Source organism: Euprymna scolopes, chromosome 41, assembly GCF_053919585.1.
Source record: "Euprymna scolopes isolate OS-2025 chromosome 41, ASM5391958v1, whole genome shotgun sequence".
Lineage (NCBI taxonomy): Eukaryota > Metazoa > Mollusca > Cephalopoda > Sepiida > Sepiolidae > Euprymna > Euprymna scolopes.
This window is the reverse complement of record NC_136522.1, coordinates 1,713,385-1,738,968: the sequence shown is the minus strand read 5'-3', so window position 1 is coordinate 1,738,968 and position 25,584 is coordinate 1,713,385. Positions and strand designations below refer to the sequence as shown.

Sequence of the window (25,584 nt, the reverse complement as noted above, 5' to 3'; positions counted from 1 at the left end):
GTTCATGCTCAAGAGGAAGCCGTCTCAATCCGACCAGAATGATAGTTGCTACAAGTACAAGAAGATAACTTGGAGGCTAGTTCAAGATGTGGTTACACACCATCAAAACTGATGTCAAACCTAGCTTTGATTCACAAATCTAAAAGTGCTTGCTGCTGGTTCCAGGATTGGCCGCCGTCATGCATGGTCTGTGTTCACATGGGACACTGTTACGGGTGGAGCTGGTTCAACCCATCTTGAGTGAATGCTGCCTTAAGTTGAGAATACTATGATCAGAATATTGTTTGAATTTGTTGCCTTGGTACCTAGGCTCTGGATTAGTTTGGAAATATCCCAGACACTTAATCGAATGTCACCTGGAGTTAAGCGTTCTGATTTTTTTTTATATAAAGATTGGTGGTTTGTATTATTTGGATTCTTCGGACTACTGTTTTCATTTTGAGTGTCATTTTCAAGATATGTCGGTCGATGTAACCTTCGCTCTTCAGGTGTATCTTGTTGAACTCAGAAATCTACACAGAATTTTGAACAGAAGAACTAAAAGTTTAAAAATTGAAAAATACTGAGTTCATAAAATTCAATTAATTTCATTACTGTTTTTAAAAAAAAAAAAAAAAATTTCTATTACTTTTAAAACAACTTTAATAGTTTATTTTGGAAATATAATCCATAAAGAAAATAAATAACCCACTTTTAACAGAGAAATTACGAGATTTTTATATTTTATTCGCAGTTTCGTGTTAGGGGTGTCAAAAATTCCTACAAAAATTCTGATACACCTACCTGCGCGCGTTCATGCAGCCATTTTTCTTTTTTTACATAATGAAATCAATTGAATTTTAAGAATTAAATTTTTTTCAATTTTTAAACTTTGAAAATCTATCAAAATTTTTCTATTGGTTCAATTTTTAAAATATTTTCAGATTCAATGTGAAATTTTATGCTCTTTCCAATAAACCGAATATAATATTCTAGACAAGCGGGTTTGTTTTTAAAATTCACGCCCGCCTTACCCCCATTTTTAAATGTCTATTAAAATGAAAATAATTTTCTCACCTCAAATTTATATCACAAATTGAAGATAAAAGATCAATAAATAAAATATTCTAATTAAAAAAAAAAAAAAAGGAACAGTTATTTGCAAATTTAATTTAAAATCTTTTTTAAAAACCACGTTGAATTTTTTTAAGTGAAACCTTATAATCTTGTTATATTGTTCAGAAAATTTTGTAGAATTACGACAATTTTTTCTATTTCATTAAACGTTATTTTTAGATATTTAAAAAAAAAAAAAAATTTACTCCATAAAGAATAAAATATATTAAATCAAAAATACATGTATTTCTTTAAGAGAATAAAAATAAAATTAAATTTAAAAAAAAAAAAAAAAAGGTCGACTTTTTTCTTTTAATCGGCAAAAACTGATAAGTGAAATGGGATTATTTTTCACCTACAGTGGCCCACATTTACTAACTTTTGTTTACAGCATGCTATAGAAAGAGACATTAATTATGGCGCTTAAAGCCACCGAAGATATCAACTAGAAGAAAAGCAGATATTTGTCTCCCTTTATTTCAACTGATGTCGCGTTTTTTGGAATCCTTGCTTAAAAAAGTATTTTATTTAAAAAGTACATGGAATATAAAATATAAATATGGATAAATTCTTAACAATGAAGAATGGAAGTACTCATTGAATAGTATTTTTTATAGGTAAGTGATTTTTTTGGAATGTATGTATACATATATTTTATCGAAATAAGTTAAAATTCGTTGATTTTCTTTAAATCTTTTTTAAAAGAAAACTGATTTTAAAAAAACAAATATTGCATAATTTGCTATTAAACATTTTTTTTTTAATTTGGTCTTTGTGACCTTTACCTTTAATTGAAAAAAAAAAATTAGGGTTTAAATTACTTTTCAAGTAGTTATAGGCTTTGAAAGATAGGTCGAATTATTCAATTTTTTACCATGCATTTTTAATGGTGTTTTCTGACACTGCTAAATCCCCATGTGTTTAAAAAGTGCAGAACCGTCAGCTACAAAATGAAATGATTTTTTTTCAAATTGTATTTTTTAAAATAAGCTAACAAAGAAAAAAAAAAAAAAAAAAATTTTTTTTGTTAGTTTGCTTATTTTAAAAATACAGTTTGAAAAATAAAAATGAAGGGCCTTTTTAAAAAGGTTTTTTAAATGTGCAGTTCATATGACATCACAACAATATTCAAGCATAACAAAAAACTGAGATTTCATGCAAATGCATAAAAGTATACAATGGTGAGACTAATCGCCCCCTAAAGATAAGGCGAGAAGAACACCATAAAGCCATGACACGGGGAGAATTAATTTTTTTTTAATTTATGAAACCATTGTATACTTTTACCTAATTTCTCTCTTCATATTTATAAAGGCCATTTAAATGTTTTCTTTTGTTTAGGGGTTAAGCGATGCTGCATTTCTTTTAAGGGGGGGGGGGGGTTAAATTGGAAACATAGACCAAAACACAACCTACCTTTAAGAACTTCTCTAGGGGTTTTCGGGTGTGCTGAAAACGAATATCGCATTTAAAATTGGGGCCAGCAACTAGTTTCCACACTATTACAAACATTTATCCATATTTCATATATAAATGTAACATGGTGGCCATATTCGTTTTTAGGCTAGCAGAAACGCATGTGTGTGGGGGGGGGGACGATGGAATGAAATTACAAGATAATGTGGAGCTAATCTTTTTTTTCTTCTTCTTATTATTATAAATACCCCCCCCCCAATTTTTTTTTGTACACGCAAGCATGTGCATATTTTTGCCATGCTTGCGCATACAAAAAAAAAAAAAATTATGTTTTTATTTTATTTTCCTTTATTTTGGTTATTTTTGCCCGGGTGTTTGGAGGTGTGTGTGTTAAAAAAAAAACAAAAACGTTGGCTGGGTGTTTGGAGGTGTAAAAGAAAAAAAAACGTTTTAGTAGGAAGGTAGGATTGAACCCCGAAGCCTTGACGCAAAGGTGAAAACGAAAGGGAAAAAAAGCCAGACACCTAACCATCTCGGCCACGAGGGGAGAGGAATTGATAAGCGCGTTAATTTAAGGTTTATAAAGTGAAATATACAGGTGCGAGGAAGTGGCGTGATGTTTGACCTAGTTTTGCGCTGCAAGCCAGTTACTGTTTCCTCCGCTTTTCGAAGACACAGCGAGCTGGTAAAAGTCGGGCAAATTAAATACACATGCGATCCCCATTCTTAAGTTGTAGATATTACGATTTAGACACAATATAAAAAGTTTTAAGGAGCAAGCTGAGCAAGAAAGCCGACGAAAAAAGCCTTTTGCAGACATACACACACATTTTCACTATATATATATATATATATATATATATATATATATATATATATAGAGAGAGAGAGAGAGAGAGAGAGAGAGAGATGATAAAAATAATTAGCTCCACATTATCTTGTAATTTCATTCCATCGTCCCCACATGTTTCTGCAAGCCTAAAAACTAATATGGCCAGCACGTTACATTTATAAATGAAACATGTGGATGTTTGTAATACTGTGAAAACTAGTAGCCGGCTCCAATTTTAAATGCAATATTCGTTTTCAGCACACCCGAAAACCCCTAAAGAAGTTTTTAAAGGTAGGTTGTATGTTGGTCTATGTTTCCAATTTAATCCCTCCCCCCTAAAAAAATACAGCAAAATGAAAATCTACTTAAATGGTCTTTTATAAATAATATGAAAAGAGAAGTTAGGTGAAAGTATACAATGGTCTCATGAATAACTACTCCCCCCCTCTCATCACGAAAATTAAATTTGTGTTATTTTATATTTTAAATTTAAACCCCTCCCAACACTATGTTATTTCATATTTCAAATATAATCCTCTCCTGCCCTCTAAATTATGTTTGTCCACTCTCCTGCCCCCCCCCCGATTGACAAATTTTAAATAATGCTAGGGTGACTTGTTTTGTTGAACGCTAAGTGGCCAAGAAGTGGGTGATCACGTTAAATTTATATAGGAAAGTGATCCCCACTCTAAAATGTTATTTATTTTTTTCAAATTTTCTCTTTTCATATTGTCCATAAAAGGCACAAAAAAAAGATTTTTTTTAGGGGTTAAACGACACTGGAACACATAAAAATTTACCCAAATTTGTTTCACTTAAATACAGGTACTTGTTGAGATAGAGTCAATGGATCGATTTTTTAAAAAATGTTTTATTAAGCAGAAACAATATCACGTACTTAATTGTTATGTCAAAAATAGTAATAAAAATTACGAAAATTCAAGTAGACCAACTTATGTTTTTAGTAAAAAAAAAAAAAAAAAAAAAAAAAAAAAAAAGGAAACCTGAACAAGCCCCGTAAAAATGGGTTTGTTTTACTAAAAAGATTCGATAAAAAAAGTGTACCTGTACAGTTTAATCAAGACATTAAAAATGAAAATATTGAACGAGCCGTGCGTGTATGGTCCCCCCTCTGATGCTACATGTGAGAAGACGCCACACAAAAAAATGGTGAAGAAATGATGAATGTGAAAAATGTGAAGGGCCAACATTGCCTTCACATTTTCACAAAGTTCCAGAAAAATCTAATGGATGGGGCAAAAGTTATGGGGTAAAAAGTGTCATTTTCTGCAATTTTGGGGCATTTGTTACCCCTTTTGAGCTCCTGGGAATGCCGAATACCAAGGAAAATGGACAAACGGTGCAGTTTCACATATTAAGACATTGATATTTGAATTCAGCACCATGAAAAAAAATGTAAACAGAATTTTTGTGAAATGTAAAACGGTTGATTAAACTGCAGAAGCACCCGTTAAAACTACACAAGTTCTATAATTGAATACCCCCCCCCCTCACAAAATAGAACGGAAAACATGTTTTTGTAAACTCGTGAAATTTTTTTTAGATCAATTAAAAAGCATTAAAAACTACGTAATGGTTATTTCAAATATCTGCTACAGATTCCTCTGCGATGTAATAAGTCACTTCACTACACGTGTGCGCACGCACGCATCATGTAAGGTGGTGAAATGGATTCATACCATGGTGGTGAAATGGATTCATACCATGCAAATGGTAAATTTGCGATGGATTTGATTATCAGATTCGTTGTCAGTGACTGATCTCGAATACCCCTAAAAAAAAAAAAAAAAAAAAAAAAAAACAAGTTCTGTTGTAGCGTAAGGTAACATTTACCAAAAGTTAAGTTTTATCGACGATAATCCGCAGAAGAAATAAGAAAACGTGAAAAGAAATTAATTTTATGGCAGCAGGGGGGGGGGGTTAGGTCCGAAAGGGGGGGGGGGGCTCGTTCAGGTCCGAAAAAAAAATAAATAAAAAATAAATAAATATTTCTATTGCTATAGTCAACAAGTAGTTTTCCAGATATTAGGTAATGTAATTTCTTTTGATACTGAGGGTGGGCCAATGGGCCATCTTGGTATGCGCGTGCGGCGTGCGCGTGCGCTCTCTTGCGTGTGAACGCAACCAAAAAAAAACTACGCACGAGCGTGCATACGAAATCGCAACTGACAAATTTAGTTTCATATAAGGGGGGGGGTAAGTGGGGGGCCGCTATTGGATAGTTCCATCCGCTCAAGAGAAGTTTTTTTTTTTTTTTTTTTTTAAAATACATTTTTTAACTATAAATAATAACTTGCTAGTCGATGAATTTTAGCAATTTTTAGAAATATTACTATTTTCGAGATGAAATGGCCCTCTTGCACTTTAAGGGGTTTGTATTACTGTACACAGATTCGAAAAAGTTGTCAAAAAACAAATATATAACAAATAAATGTTATCAAAGGCAAGATAAGTTACTTTTCTACCAAACTGGATATATTTTTCGTGTTTTTATTCAATGTAACATGTTTATTCAGCTCGAAAAACATACAGTGTTTACCGATGTATTCCAAAATTCAAGATGGCGTCTCACACTCTCTTTAACACCGTAAGTTTGGGAAACGGTGTTATAAATAAAAAACTATACAAAATACTATTAAAAACCCGCCGAATATATGTCAACCTATGTCACGGTAACATATATTGAGCGAGTTTCTAACAGTATTTTAACCGGTTTTTTATTTATTACACCTTTTTCCAAACTTACCGTGTTAAAGAGAGAATCGGCCGCCATCTTGAATTTTCCAATACATCGGTAAACACTGTATGCTTTTCGAGCTGAATAAACATGTTAAATTGAATAAAAACACGAAAATTATATCCAGTTTGGTAGAAAAGTAACTTATCTTTCCTTTGATAACAGTTATTTGTTATATATTTGTTTTTTGACAACTTTTTCGAATCTGTGTGTACAGTAATACAAACCCGAATTTAATAACTAAGTATTTAATAATTAATAGTATAAAAAATATTGTTAAAGAATTTTCTAATTTTTTTAAGTTAAGATAGAATTTAAAAATTGAAATTATTGTAAAAGAATTTAATAATAGTATAAAAATAATGTATTTTATTTATTTTAAATTAAAAAAAAAGTTAGATCTCCAGTTATTAAGATAAAATATGGATAGAATCTAACAATTGAAATTATTGTTAAAAGAATTTAATTACTAAGTAATTCAGTAATTGTTATAAAAAATAATATTGTAAAAGAATTTTTATAAAGTTAGCCATATTAAAGTAACACAATTCGATGTTTGTCATTTTATTTATAAAATTACGTTTAAAAAATGTTTTTAAAAATTCCCGCATAATTAAAACTAAAAAGAAAAAAAAAAAAAAGTACTCAGCATGGACTTATTGATCTGTGCTGAAATAATTACATTATTTTGAAAGCCATTCTTAACATGAGGACAGAAGGGTGTTGTTGTTGTACTGTTGTGACTTGTGTACTTATTCTGTACTTACTTCACCTAACAATTTAATAAAAACAGACATCGTAAAACTCCAATTAAACTTGAAAATACTATTTTAAAAATCGCACGAATCAATAAGTGCACTAGCAAAAAAAAAAAAAAAAAAAAAAAAAGAAAAGTTTTCTAATATTGTCAATTTCATTATTCGTTTTTATTCATAAAATGACGTCGATATTTCGCTATCCAAAATGGCATTCTTTCAATCGGTGTAATACAACTTCTGTTCCATTTTTGTTCTTCATATTTTAGTTTCCTTAAAGTGCAAATAAAATGTTTATTCGGTTCGAAAAACAAGTAATGTCGAGCGGCAAACGACGAGCACAAGGAAAAAAACGACCGCAATGTATTTGCTACGCGGCCTTTTTTTCTTTTTTTTGTGCTCGTGTACCGCTCGACATGATTTTTCGAGCCGATTAAATATTTTACATGAAGTAAAAACTCTAAAACTTTATTCAGCTAGATAAAAGAGTAACCTATCTTGCCCTTGGTAACATTTGTTATATATTTGATTTTTGGACCACTTGTTCGAATCTCTGTGGATCGTAAAACATGGCCAAGATCCCTTTTGTTTAGAATTATTTAAAAAAAATGTTTGTTTGCAAAAAGGATCTTTAAAAAAAATGAAAACGCACATGGTTTATTTCATGTTACGCCAAGTAGAAAGAAATGCTACTCTTTTGAGTTTGACGATCGTATAAACTACACTAAATTTTTTAAAAATATAGAAGGACGCATATTTTACGAAATAAATCTATCCATGCCGAAAATAAACGTTAAATATTGCAAATAAACTCACCGTCGGCGTGCTGGGTGTTGGCTTCATATTGCTTTTTTCCAGGATCCTTTAAATTTACGACTAAACACACGTGGAAAACTGAAAATACTCAATTTGCTTTCCAAAGCAGAGCTAGCACCCGCGATTGGTATTTTTATGTTGATAAAAAATTTAAATAAAAGCAAAAAAACAGTTTCTTTATAGATAAACAATCATTTAAAAAATTCAAACTAGTATAAAATAGTTCAGATTTTAATGCATCTTTTAAAATGATGTATTTTAATGTAAATAATTGTTAAATCTATTTGGTTTTCTGAAATACGTATCTGTGGCTAAGAAATCGGAAACTCAACTTAGCTTCATTCAAAAAAATCTGTTACCTACAAATTTTTCCACCCAATGAACCTATTGCGTCTTTTTTTTTTTTTTTTTTTTAAGCCATATAATTATATATTGTTTTGTAGTTTTAGATCAGGAGACTTAAATATTGCGCTGTGGAGTACAATCTACATAATATGATAAAAATTACATTAGTATTTTATCATCATCCATGGGCCGCAAATATATTTCGAAAAATATTTAAAGTTAGTTTTTTTTGGGGGGGGGGGCATAGACAATAAAAAGAAAAAGGGCCTAAAAAAAAAAAAAAGTGCAAATCTGCAACAAATAAATGTTACCAAAAGCAAGATAATTTACTCTTGTACCTGGATAAGATTTTTAGGGTTTGTATTACTGTACACATAGATTCGAAAAAGTTGTCAGAAAACAAATATATAACAAATAAAAGTTATCAAACGCAAGATAAGTTACTTTTCTACCAAACTGGATATATTTTTTATGTTTTTATTCAATGTAACATATTTATTCAGCTCGAAAAACATACAGTGTTTACCAATGTATTGGACAATTCAAAATGGCGGCCGACTATCTCTTAAACACGGTAAGTTCGAGAAAAGGTGCTATAAATAATAAACTAGACAAAATACTATTAAAAAAATACCGAATATATGTCAACCTATGTCACGGTAATATATATTGAGCGAATTTCTAACAGTATTGTGTCTAGTTTATTATTTATAACACCTTTTCCCGAACTTACCGTGTTTAAGAGATAGCCGGCCGCCATTTTGAATTTTCCAATACATCGGTAAACACTGTATGTTTTTCGAGCTGAATAAATATGTTACATTGAATAAAAACACGAAAATTATATCCAGTTTGGTAAAAAAGTAACTTATCTTGCCTTTGATAACATTTATTTGTTATATATTTGTTTTCTGACAACTTTTTCGAATCTATGTGTACAGTAATACAAACCCGATTTTTATTTTAAAGCGTTTATTTACTTAGAAACAAGTAGTGCCGTGTTTTAAGTTAGATCATAAAAAAATTAGCGTACATAAAACAGTTATTTTGGAAGTCTCGACATTCGCCCATAGATAAAAAATTAAACATAATACGAGTAGAACATTAGGGTTTGTTTTACGATCTACAGAGATTCGAAAAAGTGGTAAAAGAATCAAACTTTTTTTTTATTATTATTATTACATTTTACCCCCAAACCAGGCACATTGTCACTTTGATGTACTATCAGGGACCTAAACTATACTATGTAGAGAGTTGGGCTGCAAGGTGTCGGTGCACGTTACACTTGAACTTCTGCATGTCAGCACAGTTGGGGAAGCAGGGACCCGGAAGGGAATTCCAAAGTCTAGCGGTTCTGGGGAAAAAACTACTAGAGTAGAAGGCTCTCTTACATCTAGGGATCTCTACTGTGAAGGGGTGGGATTTAGCTGATTGTCGGGTTTGTCAGGGGCATTTATGTCAAGGAGGTACAAGTGCTTGCAGTTTGTCGGAGCATTCACCATTAAAATACTTGTAGAACAGGCAGAGCGATGCAACATTTTGTCGATGGGACAGAGGCTGAAACCTAGATGACAGTTCAGGACCTATCAGGTTGGCGACTCTCTTTAGAACCTTGTCTAGGAGCGAGAGACTAGTAGCAGATGCACCAGCCCAAATATGACAACAATACTCCATATATGGGCGAATGATGGCCTTATAGAGGTACAGTGTACTTTCAGGCGTTAGTAGCTTTCTAGCACAGTAGAGAGAGCCTACCTTTTTCACAGCGGTCTTTGCAATGCTATCAATGTAATTGTTCCAACTCATGTCTCCTGTGAACGTTAGGCCAAGGAGTTTAAAAGAAGTACTTTCAGATAATGAGTCTTTGGCCATTGCTATTGGTGGTAGAGAAGGTTTCTTGTAATTATTGAAGGAAACAAGTTTAGTCTTGGCAGCATTGAATGTGACCATCCATTTTTGTCCCCATTCTACTACAGATCAGAGGTCATCCTCTAATGTTTCTGCCATTTCCTGTGTTCATTTATTTTCCTGCTGTGCCTGTTATAGAGCATGGTGTCATCAGCATACATATACCTATCTCACAGACAATTTTGTCAGGGAGGTCATTTATAAATATTAGGAATAATAAAGGTCCAAGGATAGACCCTTGAGACACTCCCGTATTTATATCATATTGTTTGGATGCACGACCATCGAGGACAACCTGGATTTTTCTTTTATTTAGGAAGGATTTAATTATGTTGAGTATTCGTCCAGTGATACCATATGATCTGATTTTCTTGAGAAGACCTTCATGCCATACACTGTCAAAAGCCTTAGATATATCTAGAGCTACTGCTCTACCCTCCCCTGCTTTGTCCAGTGAGTGGTATGTACATTCAGAGATTACAGTTAGGATGTCTGCTGTGGAACGGGCTTGCCTAAATCCATATTGTTGGTCAGTCAGAAGTTTAGCATCTATAAGGTGATGGATGGACTCAAATATTTTGGCGAAAAGTGGGAGGAGGCTAATGGGGCGATAATTTAATGGGTCAGTTCTTTCATCAGAATTCTTGAAAACTGGTACCACAGAAGCAATTTTCCAGCAGTCAGGAAAGCAAGATTCATTGAGGCATTTCTTGTAAAGTTTGGAGAGAACCGGAGCTACTTCGGCAGAGAATTTTTTTAATAGCACAGCCAGGATGAGATCAGGTTCACATGCTTTTGAAGTGAAGATTTTTTATGATAGCATGCACCTGAGAAGGGGTAATTTTCAGATAGTCTAGTGTGACGTCTGTCTGCAAAGGAAAGTCAAGGAGGGGGTGATTAGCAGGGTCCAGTGTGGAGTTGGAGGCAAACCAACTCGCAAGCATGTTAGCCTTCTCGGTTTCTGTGCAAACAACCTCATGATTGTTGGATAGTGGGGGAATTGCTGATTGCCCATTATTTACTACACTGTTGTAGATTTTCCAGAAATTACAGAAATAAATGTTACTAAAGGCAAGATAAATTACTCTTCTACCTAGCTGGTTAGGTTTTTAGTGTCTTAACTTAATGAATGTTTATTTGGCTTGAGAAAATAGCAATGTCAACCGGTACGCAACCACAAAAAAAAAATGGCCGCAATGTATTTGTTATGCATCGATTTATATTAAGTAAAAACACTAAAAATCTACTCAGCTAGGTATAAGAGTAACTTATCTTGTCTTTGGTAACATTTCTTTGTTATATATTTGATGTTTTTTACCACTTTTTCGAATCTCTGTGGATTGTAAAACAAACCCGGACGTTGGCATTCTTCAAATCTTCTGATGATTACATCATCATCATCTTGCAGCCTCAGCCAAGATTGAACTCACTACACTCTTCCAGTATTTCCTATCTGTCATAGCACTCAAAAGATCTTCTTTGGAGATAAATGTATCTCGTTGTATCCTATCTGGAAAAGTTAACTTACTTGATTGATTGTGAGATGATGGGTGTCTCCACAGTACAAATAATGAAACAAATTCATCTGTGGCATATGCACAACGCCCAGCAAACTGAACACATATTGATACACAGGTTGATACTCTCGGTAAGTCTTCATATACCATTTCTAGAGTTGGGTGGTTTCGCCATGAGAGATTGAGTACTCTTCTCAAAAGACATGTGTAGCATCCATCCAAACGACGCTGTTGCTTTGCTGAAAGAGTCTAAGTTTTAGATCCATAGAATAAGATCGGCTCAATAAGTATGCGGAAAACTTGGATTTTGAATTTACAAGTAAGATTAGATTTCCAGATCTTATCCATTTTGTTATAAGCAGTCCATCCCATGCCCTTTCTAATGTAAAAGTCTTTCTCAGAGTTCCTGATGTGTAATCCTAGATACTTGTAGTATTCAACACATTTGAGTTTGTTATTTGTGAGGGTTTTCATTTCGTGGTTGTTGCGAATGTTAATTGGCATACACCAGTCTTGGTAGCATTCAGGTGAAGCTCTGTACAGTTTGCTGCTGATTCCAGAGAAGATAGTAGTGCCTGGGTGCTAATGAGGTTGTCAAATAGGCCCTCCTATCCTCTTTTGATGATTACTGATGCATCATTTGTTCTGCATCATTTGGATTCAAAGGATGTCATCGGTGGACTGTTTCTCACCAAGATAAATAATTCCACACTAAAAATAAAAAATAATAGTCTTTCTTCAAGCTCTTGGATGGTTGCTGTGGGCTTGTCAGACTAAGAAATGATTTATTAAATGAAAAAAATAACACTGGTCAACACATTTTTTGGTGCCCAAGATTTCTAAGCTGATTTAGACTAATTTGGAGCAGCTAATTCCGAAAATCATATAATTTTTTTCATCAGGTCAAATTGTTGATATATTTGCTATTTTACACCTTTTTACCTTAAAATTAACTGTTCTGTCCCCCCGTTTTGAACCCATTATCTCTCTTTAAGTTATTCTTAACTAAAAAAATTACTTTCTTTCTAATTTCCTCTTCCAGTTGGTTTTTACTTCCTTTTTGCAATCACTGGCGACACAGCATACCTCTTTCTCTTTTATCTGCTTCCATCTCCAGTATCAACGTTATGTTTTACTCATTTCTTCTTCTGGACAAAGTGTTTCTTTACTCTCTCATCCAACATGACATTTCATGTTAATTTATTTTTATTTCGGACTATTAGCCTCATCTTTATTAGTTGTTTTTTTTATCTTTTTATTGGTTTGTTTATTCACAACGTTTCGGCCAACTATTCCTCTGGCCTTCGTCAGGTGGTAACCGCGACGGATAGGAACTTCGAATCTCCTAACTGCATTCTCAGCCATCACTACCATCCGTAGTTGTTGTCGTCTCACCACATTTTTGACCAATTACCTCTGGCACGCTTTGGGTGGGATTGAAACCGCTATCTTCAGACAATGTTCATCTGGAACCGTAGAGATTCAACGTCTCTATCAACTGCGCCACGGGCCCCGAAGGGCGATCAAGGTTGGATTTTTTTTTTTTCAATCCCACCCAAAGCGTGCCAGGAGTTAATTTGTCAAAATGTGGTGAGACGACAACAACTACGGATGGCAGTGATGGCTGAGAATGCAGTTAGGAGATTCGAAGTTCCTATCCGTAACGGTTACCACCTGACGAAGGCCAGAGGAAGTTGGCCGAAACGTTGTGAACCAATAAAAAGATCAAAAAACAACAACTAATAAAGATGAGACTAATAGTCCGAAATAAAAATAAATTAACATATAATGCTCATCTCAAAATGAATTCCAATTAAGGAATAATATATATATGACATTTCATGTTCCATTTCTTTACAAACTTATTCAGTCTTTTGATTTCTTTAAGTTCTTCATTTTCCTACCCTCATTTGTTGTTATTGCTTTTACTTTCTCATACACGTCATTTTTTCTCTTTCAGTTTTTCTTTTTCTCTTTAAATAAATATACCTGTGGATTATGTACTAGTCTTCAGAATCGTTATTTTTTAGAATAGTTTATCTGACTGTGAAGCATATGTGTGTGCGATGACAGTACATTAGGCATCTTTCTATACACATTCTAGCTACATAATTACAATTGTAGGTTGTTATTGTGATGTACGTTAATTGATTATGACAGTACAAACCTTAAAGTAAAAGTCAAATTTGCTATACAATGAGGTATGTAGTTGGTAACAAGTGGACACTGAGTAGTAAATAGGTCTAAAGATTGTGGCATGTTTTTATTGATTTCTGGGTCAAAGTAAGGTTTATTCTCCTAATGTTAAGAATTCATTTATAAGCCAGGCAGGAAATAATTAAGCTGCATTATTTTACTTTTGTTGCAGATTTTTGGAGCAAAAATTAAGCATGCCTACATTATCTCCTAGGCGACATTGTTTAAACAATCCAAATGTGTTTTTGCTATATTTGTAGGGAATATACATTGCAATCCAACAGGAAAGGGATCAGTGTGCTTATCTTGCTTACTTCAAACTGATGCTGGGTGATCATGATAAGGCTTGGGCATCCCATATTGTATACAAGCAGTGCGTTGAGCATCTTTAACAGTGGACAAAAAAGAAGAGAAAGTCACCCTGCTTTGGTATTCCAATGGTTTGGCGTGAACCGGAAAACTATTTTGATGACTGATATTTCTGTGCAGTCGAAACAAAGGGAATCAACAGGAATAACAGAAAATAATTAGTTTATTCAAACGTCAAATCTGCAATTTGGCCAGTTCCACACTGCAATGAAATTCCTGTTCCAGTGTTTAAAGGCTTGTCCGAATTTGAATTACCTGGTTCTGAAGAAGACCAAGACTCTGTTTTATCGACTGACGATATTGAAGCCACTGTTTCAAATGTCGGTTTTCATCTTTCTTCACCACCACAGCTTTTTTCTCAAGGAGAACTTAATGATCTGACTAAAAATATCAACCTTTCCAAAGAATCTTCTGAAATTTTAGCTTCAGGACTCGTGAAAAATCTACTTCAGCCTGGAACTCTCATAACCTTCTACAGAAAATGTCATATTGAATTCTTGCCATATTTCACTCAGAAAAAAAACATAGTACATTGCAACGGCATTGCCAGCTTGTTGCAGAAGCTTTTTTTTTTTTTTACAAAGGCATCACCACATTATCAAGGCCAAGAGGCCACTCAAGGATAAGGGTTAAAGAGTGTACAGTAGAAATTGGACAATATAGTAATCATTAGTAATGAAAATTTGGTAAATTTGATAACTTATATGGAACGCCTCATCAAGAACTTATTTACGTTAGACTTGAACACAACCATATTGTAGTCAGCCGGAAAGCAGGAAAACGGAAGACAATTCCACAGGCGTGCAGTTCTAATAAAGAAGCTTTGTTCATGGAATCTACGTTTAGGTTTAGGCACAGATAAAGAGTGGGGGGAATTATTGATAGTGTTTACAGCTAGACGAGTGTTTCTTGTGAAAGTTTGGCGAGGGGGGACCATAGATTGAAGCTCAGTCAAACACTTTCCATGAAAATAACGATAAAGCAGAGACAAACTCGCAACATCTCTTCTGTGAGATAGAGGTTGCAAGGAAGAGAAAAGGACATCTCCTACAAGGCTACGAAGTCTATTTTGAACTCTATCAAGGCAGGCCAAGTCCTTTCTAGCAGCTCTTGCCCAGATGTGGCAACAGTATTCCATCCTTGGACGTACCTGGCTCTTATATAGATAGAGAATAGCATCAGCAGTGAGATATCTACCGGATCGATAGAAAGATCCCACCGTTTTTCCAGCGGCCTTGGCAACAGATTTGATGTACGTGTTCCATTTAAGATCAGGAGTAATGGTCAAGCCAAGAAGCTTGTCAAAACTCGAGGCCTCCTTGGTGTCAAACAGTACTATTCTCAAGATTGGCTCCTTTTTGTAGACAATTCCAAAAGAAGTTTAAAATGTGTTCTTCTTCACAATGGCAAATTATATGGATCAGTTCCTCTTGGCCATTCAAAGATCCTCAAAGAAAAATATGATGAAATCAAATTTGTTCTGGAAAAGATTTCATACACACAGTGTTAAGTTGTCTCCCTTTATGTTACGTTTGATGATATTTAGTGATGCCACTTTGGGAAGAAGTCTTCCTGATGGTGGAAGTCAGGGGGGTTATGTCATATTCCTCACTGCGACATCTGGGAAAGTCTCACCGATCTGGTGGAACTCAAAGAAAATCAGACGGATTGTCCACAGTACCTTAGCTGCAGAAACAATTTCAATGTCTGAAGCTATTGATATGGCTGTCTTCATCTCCACCCTGTTTGGTGAATTGACAACAGGAAGAACAAATCCCAAGAGTCTACCTATAATTTGTGTCACTGATTGTAAATCTCTCTATGAAGCGATCAAATCAACAAAATCTGTCAAAGAAAAACGATTACGGATCGAAATCAGTGGTATTAAGGAACTTGTGGAAAATGGACAGATTGAAGAGTTCCAATGGCAAGAGACAGGAAGACGATTGGCAGACTGCCTCACTAAATGGGGTGCATCCCCTTGGTTATTGAGAAGCGTCTTACAACAAGGCAGTTTGAATGATTGAAATTAAAAATCAAAAAAGAAAAAAAAAACTTTTAAAGATGAATTTGTTAAGTTGTCTCCCTTTATATTGGCATTAATATGCATATAATTTGTTAAGTTATCTCCCTTATAAAAAGGCAGAGTTAACGAACTTTTCTTTTCAATATGGCGTCGTAATGTTTATGTGTTTGTTAACCGTTAAACTCTAATCGTGAGTGTGTTGCATATTTATTACATTAATGTATTAGCTGCCGTAATAAATTATATATATATTGTTTATATATATACCGCCGGAGTTGGATTATTTTACTGGTTTTTCACACAGCACGAATGGATAATATGTGTCGATTTGGAAATGGTTGGGTTTCTCCTCAGGCTACAAGGTGGTAACACAAAATTTTCTTGCTTCTTGTGTTTGTGGGATAGCAGGGAAAGAACAGAGCACTGGATGAAAAAAAAAAAAAAAGATTGGCCTGTGCACTGTGAACTGATTCTTGGCTTCCTCAATGTTCTGGCTTCTCCTTTGTTGGAGCGTTCCAAAATTGTTTCATCCTCTCCACATAAAACTAGGCATCATTAAACCGTTCGTGAAGGCTCGTGAGAAAGATGGCAGCTGTTTCAAATATATTTGCATGAAATTTCCAGGCCTAACCATAGCGAAATTAAAAGCTGGAATTTTTTATGGACCCCAGATTCAAAATTTAATGAATGACACATTCCAGTTATAGTGTTGAAAAAGCTTTAACCAAAACTAGCTCCCATACTTACAAAGCTGTTTAAGCATTGTCTTAAGGAGAATTCCTTTCCAACACCCTGGGAAATGTCATCAGTATGCCCTGTATTTAAGAATTCAGGTGATCGTTCATCTCCCTCTCAGTTTGCTGAAAACAAGCAGGTTAATCTCTAAGTGGGAGTGGGATCTAAGTGTGGGTGAAAAAGAGGTAGGGGGAGTGGATATAATCCTTACAAGATGATGAGGATAAAGGCCAAGGATGAAAAGAAATAAAAGTGGGGAGTAGGAATCTTGCAAGCCTTTTATTATCAGGGAGAGGGTAGGGAACTTATTCACTCAACTAGCTAAGAGTTTAGAAACTTAAAAACTTATCCAAAGGACTGGCGTCTGATAGGACCTTGAACTGCATGCACCATGTTTAAGCAGGGAGCATGTTCTTGTACTTGACACCTCTTCTCACACATAGCTTGCCATTCTTATACACTGTCTTTCAAATTCTGAAGAATGTAATTTTTTTTCTATCACATCTGATCTTGACCTTCAGCTGGTGCTTAAAGAACATGATCAGATCCCCCGTGAAGTAAATAAAAGGTTCTGTTCGAAATTTCGTCCAAATTCTTGAGTTTAACAAGATACACCTGAAGGTCAAAGATTACATCGACCAAAACATTGGGGAAATGACACTCAAGATGAGAACAGTAGTCTGAAGATTCCAAATAATATGAATAACCAATCGTCATCTGAAGAATTCAGAAATGTAATACAAAAAAATCATTATGTACCCGGCATGGAACTAAGATGTCATATTCCCAAAATCACATAAAGTGATCAACTGGTTATTTTTTTAAAATAGAAAATCATTTTAATACTAAATGTTGATTTTGATTTTTTTTATTTCTGTTCAATAAATAAAAATTATTTCTGATATTTAATGAAATACGTTTTAACGAATGACGTCAAATTACACAGTAAATACACTCAATGTTATTTTGTTAAAACTGTTTTTTGTAACTTGTTGCCCATGTATTATATTTAAATAAAAAAATATAGCTGCAAGCCGAGGCTTCAACCTAATTCTTTAAAAAAATACAGAAAAAACCTTTATGATGTACGTACCAGTCACAGAACAAAAATGTCATATTCTAGCGATTAATAGTATATGGTAGCTGGTTTTGATCTCTTATTTCTGAAGAGTTTGCTAAGAGGTGGTAACCAGTGATGAATTTTAAAGATGGCGAACTGAGACACACTAGTAATGAAATTTGATTTGAGATGGCGAACTGAGACACTGCTTAGTAATGAAATTTGATTTTCTTAGTTAAAAAAAAGACTAGTTGATCAATGTATGTGATTTTTGGAATACAACATTATTGTTCTGTGGCAGCTACATACACCATAAAGATTTTTCTGTATATATTTTGTTCTTTTTTTGTTTTTTTTATTGTAAAAATTAAAGTTTAGCAGAAAAAATAGTGACAATATTTATGTTTCCATTAATGGGTGATTTCAGAATTTATTCATTTTTTTTAAACTAAGAAAATCAAATTTTACAAGTTTTAGCAGTTAATAGTATATCGTAGTTGATTTTAATCTCGTATTCCTGGAAAGGTTATTAAGGGAGAGGTAGCCAGTGATGAATTTTAAAGATGGTGGATTGGTGGAACTACTAGTTTACTCAGAAAATTTTATTTTCCAAGTTTAAAAAAAAAAAAATTGATTAATTTAAATGATTTTTGGAATATGACATTTTTCGTTCTGTAACAGGTACATACATCATGAAGATTTTTTCCCGTAGTTTTTTTTTTTTTTAATTAGGTTGAATTCTGGACAAGCACCAGATTTCTCTTTTACTGACTGAGAACAGAAAAGACAAAAAGTATCACATCAGAACATATACTACACTTTGCTCCAAACCAAAAGGCAAAGAAAATAAATGAGGAAGAAATATATTCCTAAATCACTTTTTCTTTTTACATTTAAAAAAAAAAATTATAAAGATAGTCGACAGATCGATTTTTTTTTTTTTTTCAAATATATTGTTTTTGCTTAAAACAATATTATGTGCTTAACTGTCATTTCGAAAATAGTAATACATCCAAAAATTACAAAACTTCATCGGGTGGAAAATTATTTATAGTTAAAAGTATTTTTTACAGAAAATTGGTTAAAATTGCATTTTTCTTAGACTTTATAAAGTAGACTGAACAGGGGACATAACTCGGAACGGATATTAGATTACTTGTTCATGGTATACAATATTTGTTGTCTATAGCGGCAGACATTTTTTTTTTTTTTTACTAAAAACACAATATCACAATGCTGAATTTTTGGATATATTACTATTTTCGACATGACAATCAACCATGTATGTAGGGTTTACTTTACAATCCGCAGAAATTCGAAAAAGTTGTCAAAAAAATCAAACACATAACAATAAATGTTACCAAAGGCAAGATAAGTTACTCTTTCTACCTCGCTGGGTAGGTTTTTAGTGTTTTACTTAATGTAAAATAGGGCTTGAAAAACAAGCAATGTCGATCGGTACACGACACAACCACAAGAAAAAATGTCCGCAATGTATTTGTTACACGACCATTTTTTTTCTTAAAACGATAGTACTTACTTGGCATGTCGAAAATAGTTATATATCAAAAACTTACGAAAATTCATTGAGTAAAAAAGTAATTTTTACGTTAAATAGGAAGAAATTGCATTTTCCCTAGATGTAAACATCTTGAAGATTGCAAATACAGGGGACATAATGATTTGCTTTATCGCCACTTTAATGGCTGACGTATGTTTATGCCCATAGCGATAGACTTTCTTTTTTTTTTTCTAAAAACACAATAGTAGTTGTTCTACCCGATGGATTTTCATAATTTTGGGATATATTACTATTTTCGACATGGCAAGTAAGTTAAGTATGCTTAAAAAAATCGATCTCTCGACTCTATCTTAACAAGCACTAAAAAAGACTTTCACATTTGCGATATTGTTACAAATTCATTAAATAAAATCTTTTTTTTTTAAACTCACCCTTGCGAAGTTAAAGACGCTGTGCATACACAATGTTATAAGTATTGCAATTAACCCCCCCCCTCATTCCTAAACCCAAGACGCTCATGCATAAAGCTGCTGCTGATGGCCAAGAGTAGAGAGAAGCTCGCCGCCATAGTTGACATGGCTTACTCAAATCTGTGCCGCGGTAATTCAAGTACATTATCACAAATTTCTAAAAATACGATAAAATTATTGAAAAAGAAAGAAAGAAAAAAAAAATTTTATGAGAAAACTAGCAGGGTGACCCGACGTTGCCCGGGATTGAAGGAGGATCAACCAATCTTTCACCCTGCTTTTCAGACTGCTTTTGGGCCATCTGGCATGAATCTAGCATCAGTTTTTGCGTGTCATAAGTGATACAAGGAAGACAGGGAGCGTGAAGGATGATGAGAGATGTGGAAGGAGTAAGGAAGTCAGAACATCAGAGTTGATTGGACAAATAACATCAAATGGCTTTATGCCTTGTCTTTGCAGCAGACTTGGCAGTATTTTCTATGTATTTATTCAAATTAATTTTATCTATGAGTGGTAGACGGAGTTTTAACATTGGACTATAAACTATGCCAATTACTACTGGAGACTAAAGGTTATTTTCTAAAGATTCAGTCCATCTGCACTTGAATCTATGGTCTTACCCTACCAAACTTTCCCCAAAAGCCATAGTCTAGATATAACCACTATAAAACAATCTCCGTTACTCCCTATCAATGCCTAAATCAAAACGCAAATTCCATGAACAAAGCTTCTTTTTTAGAACTGTCCACTTGTGGAATTCTGTTCCAGTGGACTGCTTTTCAACTGACTACAATATGATCGTTTTCAAATCCAATGTAAACAAATTCTTGTTGAGCCGCCCCCTGAAATAATTGAATTTTACCCAATTTCAACCACAAGTGACCTCTGTACACTTATTAACCCTTATCCTCAAGCAGCCTTCAGGCCTTTATAAGTGGTTACTCTCTTGTAAAAAAAAAAAGGATTTACATGTGTTCATTTTTTTTCTCACACGTCGAGAATAGAGTGTGGTGTCTTCAACTGGACACAATTTCATTAGGGAGGTTATTAGGGTTATGATTATCAGAAATAATAAAGGTTCAAGGATTGACCTCTGGGTAACACCTGCATTTGTAACATAACGCAGACTCGTGTATGCAAATGCATGCAAAATGACGTCACTGGTAGGGAAAAATAAAGCATTTAAAAGGGAGATCATGTTTGAGATGAAGATAACGTTTGAGATCACATTAGAGGTGTGGATGACGTTTGAGAGGACATTCAAGAAGACGATCATGTGAGGGACGTCACATCGATAACAAGAGAATGAGGAATTAAATGTTGTTATACATTAAAAAAGCAAGTTGGAGTTCTTTCCTATTATTTGCTTTGTGACTGAGGTTACAATGTTACATATTAATGTTGAGATATTTAGATGGTGTTTATTTGCTCCCCCACTGAGCAAATTAGGCACAAGGCCGTTTTTAATGTAAGGTAAAAACCAGCTCCCCTAAAAGTAGGCAAAAAGGGGGCACTCTGGTTACCAAAAATAATAATTGTCCCAGTATAGAGGGTTTCCCCTCCATTGACTGGTACAAATTATCTTAAGTGCAGCATCTGCCGGAACAGATGGTATTTATTTGCTCCCCCACTGAGCAAATTAGGCACAAGGCCGTTTTTAATGTGAGGTAAAAACCAGCTCCCCTAAAAGTAGGCAAAAAGGGGGCACTCTGGTTACCAAAAATAATAATTGTCCCAGTATAGAGGGTTTCCCCTTCATTGACTGGTACAAATTATCTTAAGTGCAGCATCTGCCGGAACAGATACTACACTTTGATCTTGTCGCCCGGGCCCCAGAGGGCGTATGTTGAGATATTTAGATGCACGTCCATCGATAACAACCTGGATATTTCTCTTATCTAAAAAAACTTTGATTATCTTCAATCTATATATATAAAAGCGAAAATGTAGGTATGTATGTGTGTATGTTTGGATATCTGCTAAAACCTTTTGATAGACGCAACGAAAATTCACAAACTCGGTATCACATCGAAGCTCCATCCTTTGCTCGAAAAATATTTTTAAAAATTGGCCAAAAACGTTAACTTTTTCACCCCGAAATCGACAATTTTCGACAGGGGTGGGGAGGGGTCAACAAAAACGGTCCTCTCGCGACAATGACCGATTCTACGCATGCGTCAGATGACGTCGTGACCTGATTTACTTTAAATAGTTGAAAATCCACTGAATCCACTGTGAAAAATTTCCCCCACTCTTTATCTGTGCCTAAATCAAAACGTGGATTCCATGAACAAAGTTTCTTTCTTAGAACTGCACGCCTGTGGAACTCTGTTCTGTCTGCCTGCTTCCCACCTGACTACAACTTGGATGTCTTCAAGTCCAACGTTAACAAATTCCTTATGAACCGCCCCCTTAAGTAAAGACTTCATCAAATCTCCACACTAACGTAATGTACTTGCAATAACCCTTATCCCTGAGTGGCTTCTGAGCCTTGATAAATGGTGATCACTGTGTAAAAAAAAAAAAAAAAAAAACTGAACAAATTTCATGTACATCGCGCTAGCTCAGTTGGTTAAGGCCTTGGTTCATTATCTAAACGTTTTGGGTTCGAATCGTGGTGTGAGATGTTTTTTTGTTTTTTTCTCGATTTTTTAAATTTAAATATTGAACCAGTGTTATTTAAGCCATTTTTCACATAACGTTCGTTTTTCTGCTTTTTTTTTTTTTTACTTAGCTTATTCTTAGCGACACCCAAAAACACCCGGGTACCCACCGATTTTTTAAATTTTAATATCGAAACAGGCTTATTTAAGCCATTTTTCACATGTTCGTTTATCTGTTTTCATCGTTCGTTTGCCTTACGTTAGTTTTTTTTGTGTTTTTTTCCCGCTTAAGTGTTAACGTTGTTTTCTTTTTTTACTTTGCTTATAACAAACAAACCTACATCGTCGTCGTAACGCTCGACGACTTCCGGGCGCGCACCTGTCAATTTGGTTCTTACTTAAATAAATTCAAACATCTTTCACTAACTCATTCTGGCTGGCCGATTTTATTTTCAAACTTTGCCTCAGGGCTTCGGGTTCGATCTTATCCCCCCCCCCCGGTTCTTTTTTATTTAACACCACACACACCTACAAACACCCGGGCAACACCGGGTACCCCCGCTAGTCTATAATAATGTCTGTTTAAATTTATATATGTTTGTTTGTATGCATGTGTATTTGTATGTCTGCCTAAAACTTTCGATAGAGGTGATGGATTTTCACAAGATTGGTATCGTTTTGAACCTCAAATTTTCGGACGGCAAATATCCAAAAATTAGCTAAAAACATTAATTCCTTCACCCTCAACTGGGCACTTTTCTACAAGGGGTTGCTTTCTTTATGGGTATTTTCGAAAGTCGTCCCCTCTTTTTGATTGACTAGACTTAATTTAAACCTTCGACACTTCCGATTAGGCGATGGGCACAATGGCAGAGACGTCACATTTTTTTTAACATTTTTTTCCTCCTTCGCAGTACGAGTTTGAGTTGCCTGCCTGCCTACAACCACTTTTTTTGTTTTTTGCTCAACACACACCTCCAAACACTCGAGCAATGCCGGGCACCCAGGCTAGTTTAAATATTTGACCAGTCATAATGTATGATTTAATTTTCCTGAGAAAATCTTCATGCCAGACTTTGTCAAATGCTTTGGATATATTAATCTAACCCTAAACCTGACCCTAACCTTAACCGTAACCCACTCGGGCTTTCCTCACCTTATCCAAATTAATTTTCCTAAGAAAGTCGTTGATGTAGACCCAGATTGGGGCCACAAAAGACAACTCGGAACGTGGTATAGATTTATTGAGAAAGAAGCAACATTCAGAGAAAAGTCGTGATGTAAGCCTGATATCAGTAAAGTCCCATATCGCCAAGAGTACTCGATGCATCTTTTGCTGAAATTGAGACGCTATTCAATAATCTAACACTACTAAAATCATTAATACAGATAGTAACAAGCCGAGCATGCGAGTGAAAAATTTACTTGCACCATGACTAATGTTTGTGTACATAATCTTTGGAAAAGTCAATCAGTAACGGTCCCATAACAGTCTTCAAAAATGTGTGTATGTATGTATGTATGTGTGTTTGTATGTCTCGCAAAAACTTTCGACACGGGTCACGGATTTTTGCCAGATTGGTATCATTTTAAAGTTCCAACCTTCGCCTGACAAATATCGAAAAATTGTCCGAAAACATTAATTTCTTCGCCCTAAAATCATCAGTTTTCTACAGGGAGGGGTCAGCAAAAACGGTCCTCTTATGACAAGTTCGCTTCTACACATGCGTCATACGACGTCGAAACATGATTTACTTTAAATATTTGAAAAACGGACACAATTTCGTTGACGTTGTCTTAGCTCAGTTGCTTAGAGCGTGGCCTCATTATCTAAACGTTTTGGGTTCGAATGCATGTCTGTGTTTGTTTATAGTAAGACGTAAGTGTGCCGGACGTATGCATGAGAGACTTCTTCAGACGATACAGCTTATATGAAGAGGTCTCTAGTTACTGGTAGCAACATATTACTGCTCATGTAAAAACAAATATATATATATATATATATATATATATATATATATATGAACAAGTAGTTAATAAAACATGTTTAAAACACTTTGAAAAAGAGTTAAAAACATATTTAATTTTAAAAAGGAAACACTAAATAAGTGAATAGTCCTTAATCCGCGGAGTTTCAAAGAAATACTTTCCTTCTCATCAGAGGGTAGGATTTAGCAAAATGCGAGATCGGATTTTTCTTGCAAAAGTATTTAATAAAACTACAAGTAAGTCATAAATCTTACTTGATAACAAAAAGTGAAACAGAGGGAATATGGTGAATAAAAAAGTGATTTCACGTGAATGGATAGTCTGGTGAAGGGTAAAATATCCAATGACGGTAAAATCCAAAAATACAGAATCCAAGAAAGTTAATTAAATTTCCATTTGCACAAGTAAAATTCAAGGAAATCGCGTGATTGAAAGATGATCCAAAGTAATCCACAAGGCAGAAATCCGTGGAATAATTCACAAATAAGTACAAGGAAAAGGGAATGGATTCCAATATATTATTAAAAGATAAAATGTGCGTGAAAAAAGAAAGAAATGGAAGAAATTTAAAACTCGACTGTCGAGGCAAGGCTAAATTAAGAAGAAAAAAAAATATATATATATATATATATATATATATATATATATATATATATATATCACTAGATGATCTCAGGTGCATGGTATCATAAAAAACCTAGACATCCCGAAAGCATGTGGACCCAATCTCATCCTGGCTGTGCTATTAAAAAAATGCTCTGCTGAGATTGCTCTATTTCTCTCCAAACTTTACAACAAATGCCTTAACGAATCTTGCTTTCCTGACTGCCGGAAAACTAGTTTTATTGTTACCAGTTTTCAAGAATTCTAGTGAAAGAACTGACCCATTAAAATATCACCCTATTAGCCTCCTCCTGCTTTTCGCCAAAATTAATCAAGCTCTAGTCCATCACCTTACAGCTGCTAAACTTCTGACCGAGTAAAAATATGGATTTAGGCAAGCCCGTTCCACAGCAGATATCCTAACTGTAATCTCTGAATGTATAAACCATTCACTGGACAAAGCAGAGGGAGGGTAGAGCGGTAGCCTTAGATATATCGAAGGCTTTTGATAGGGTATGACATAATGGTCTTCTCAGGAAAATCAGATCATATGGCATCACTGGAAGAAT

At 34.4% G+C, this 25,584-nt stretch overlaps 1 protein-coding gene across 1 annotated transcript in view; it reads right to left on the bottom strand.

Annotated features, from left to right (window-relative positions):
* Positions 1–7,787, bottom strand: part of LOC145266296 (uncharacterized) — a 78,026-nt gene extending 70,239 nt beyond the window's left edge. Inside the window, exon 1 of the mRNA XM_080121845.1 lies at positions 7,673–7,787. Within this exon, the coding sequence (XP_079977971.1) occupies positions 7,673–7,699 (27 nt within the window). The 5' untranslated portion in view covers positions 7,700–7,787. The remainder of the gene's footprint in view (positions 1–7,672) is intronic.
* Positions 7,788–25,584: the final 17,797 nt, after the last annotated feature.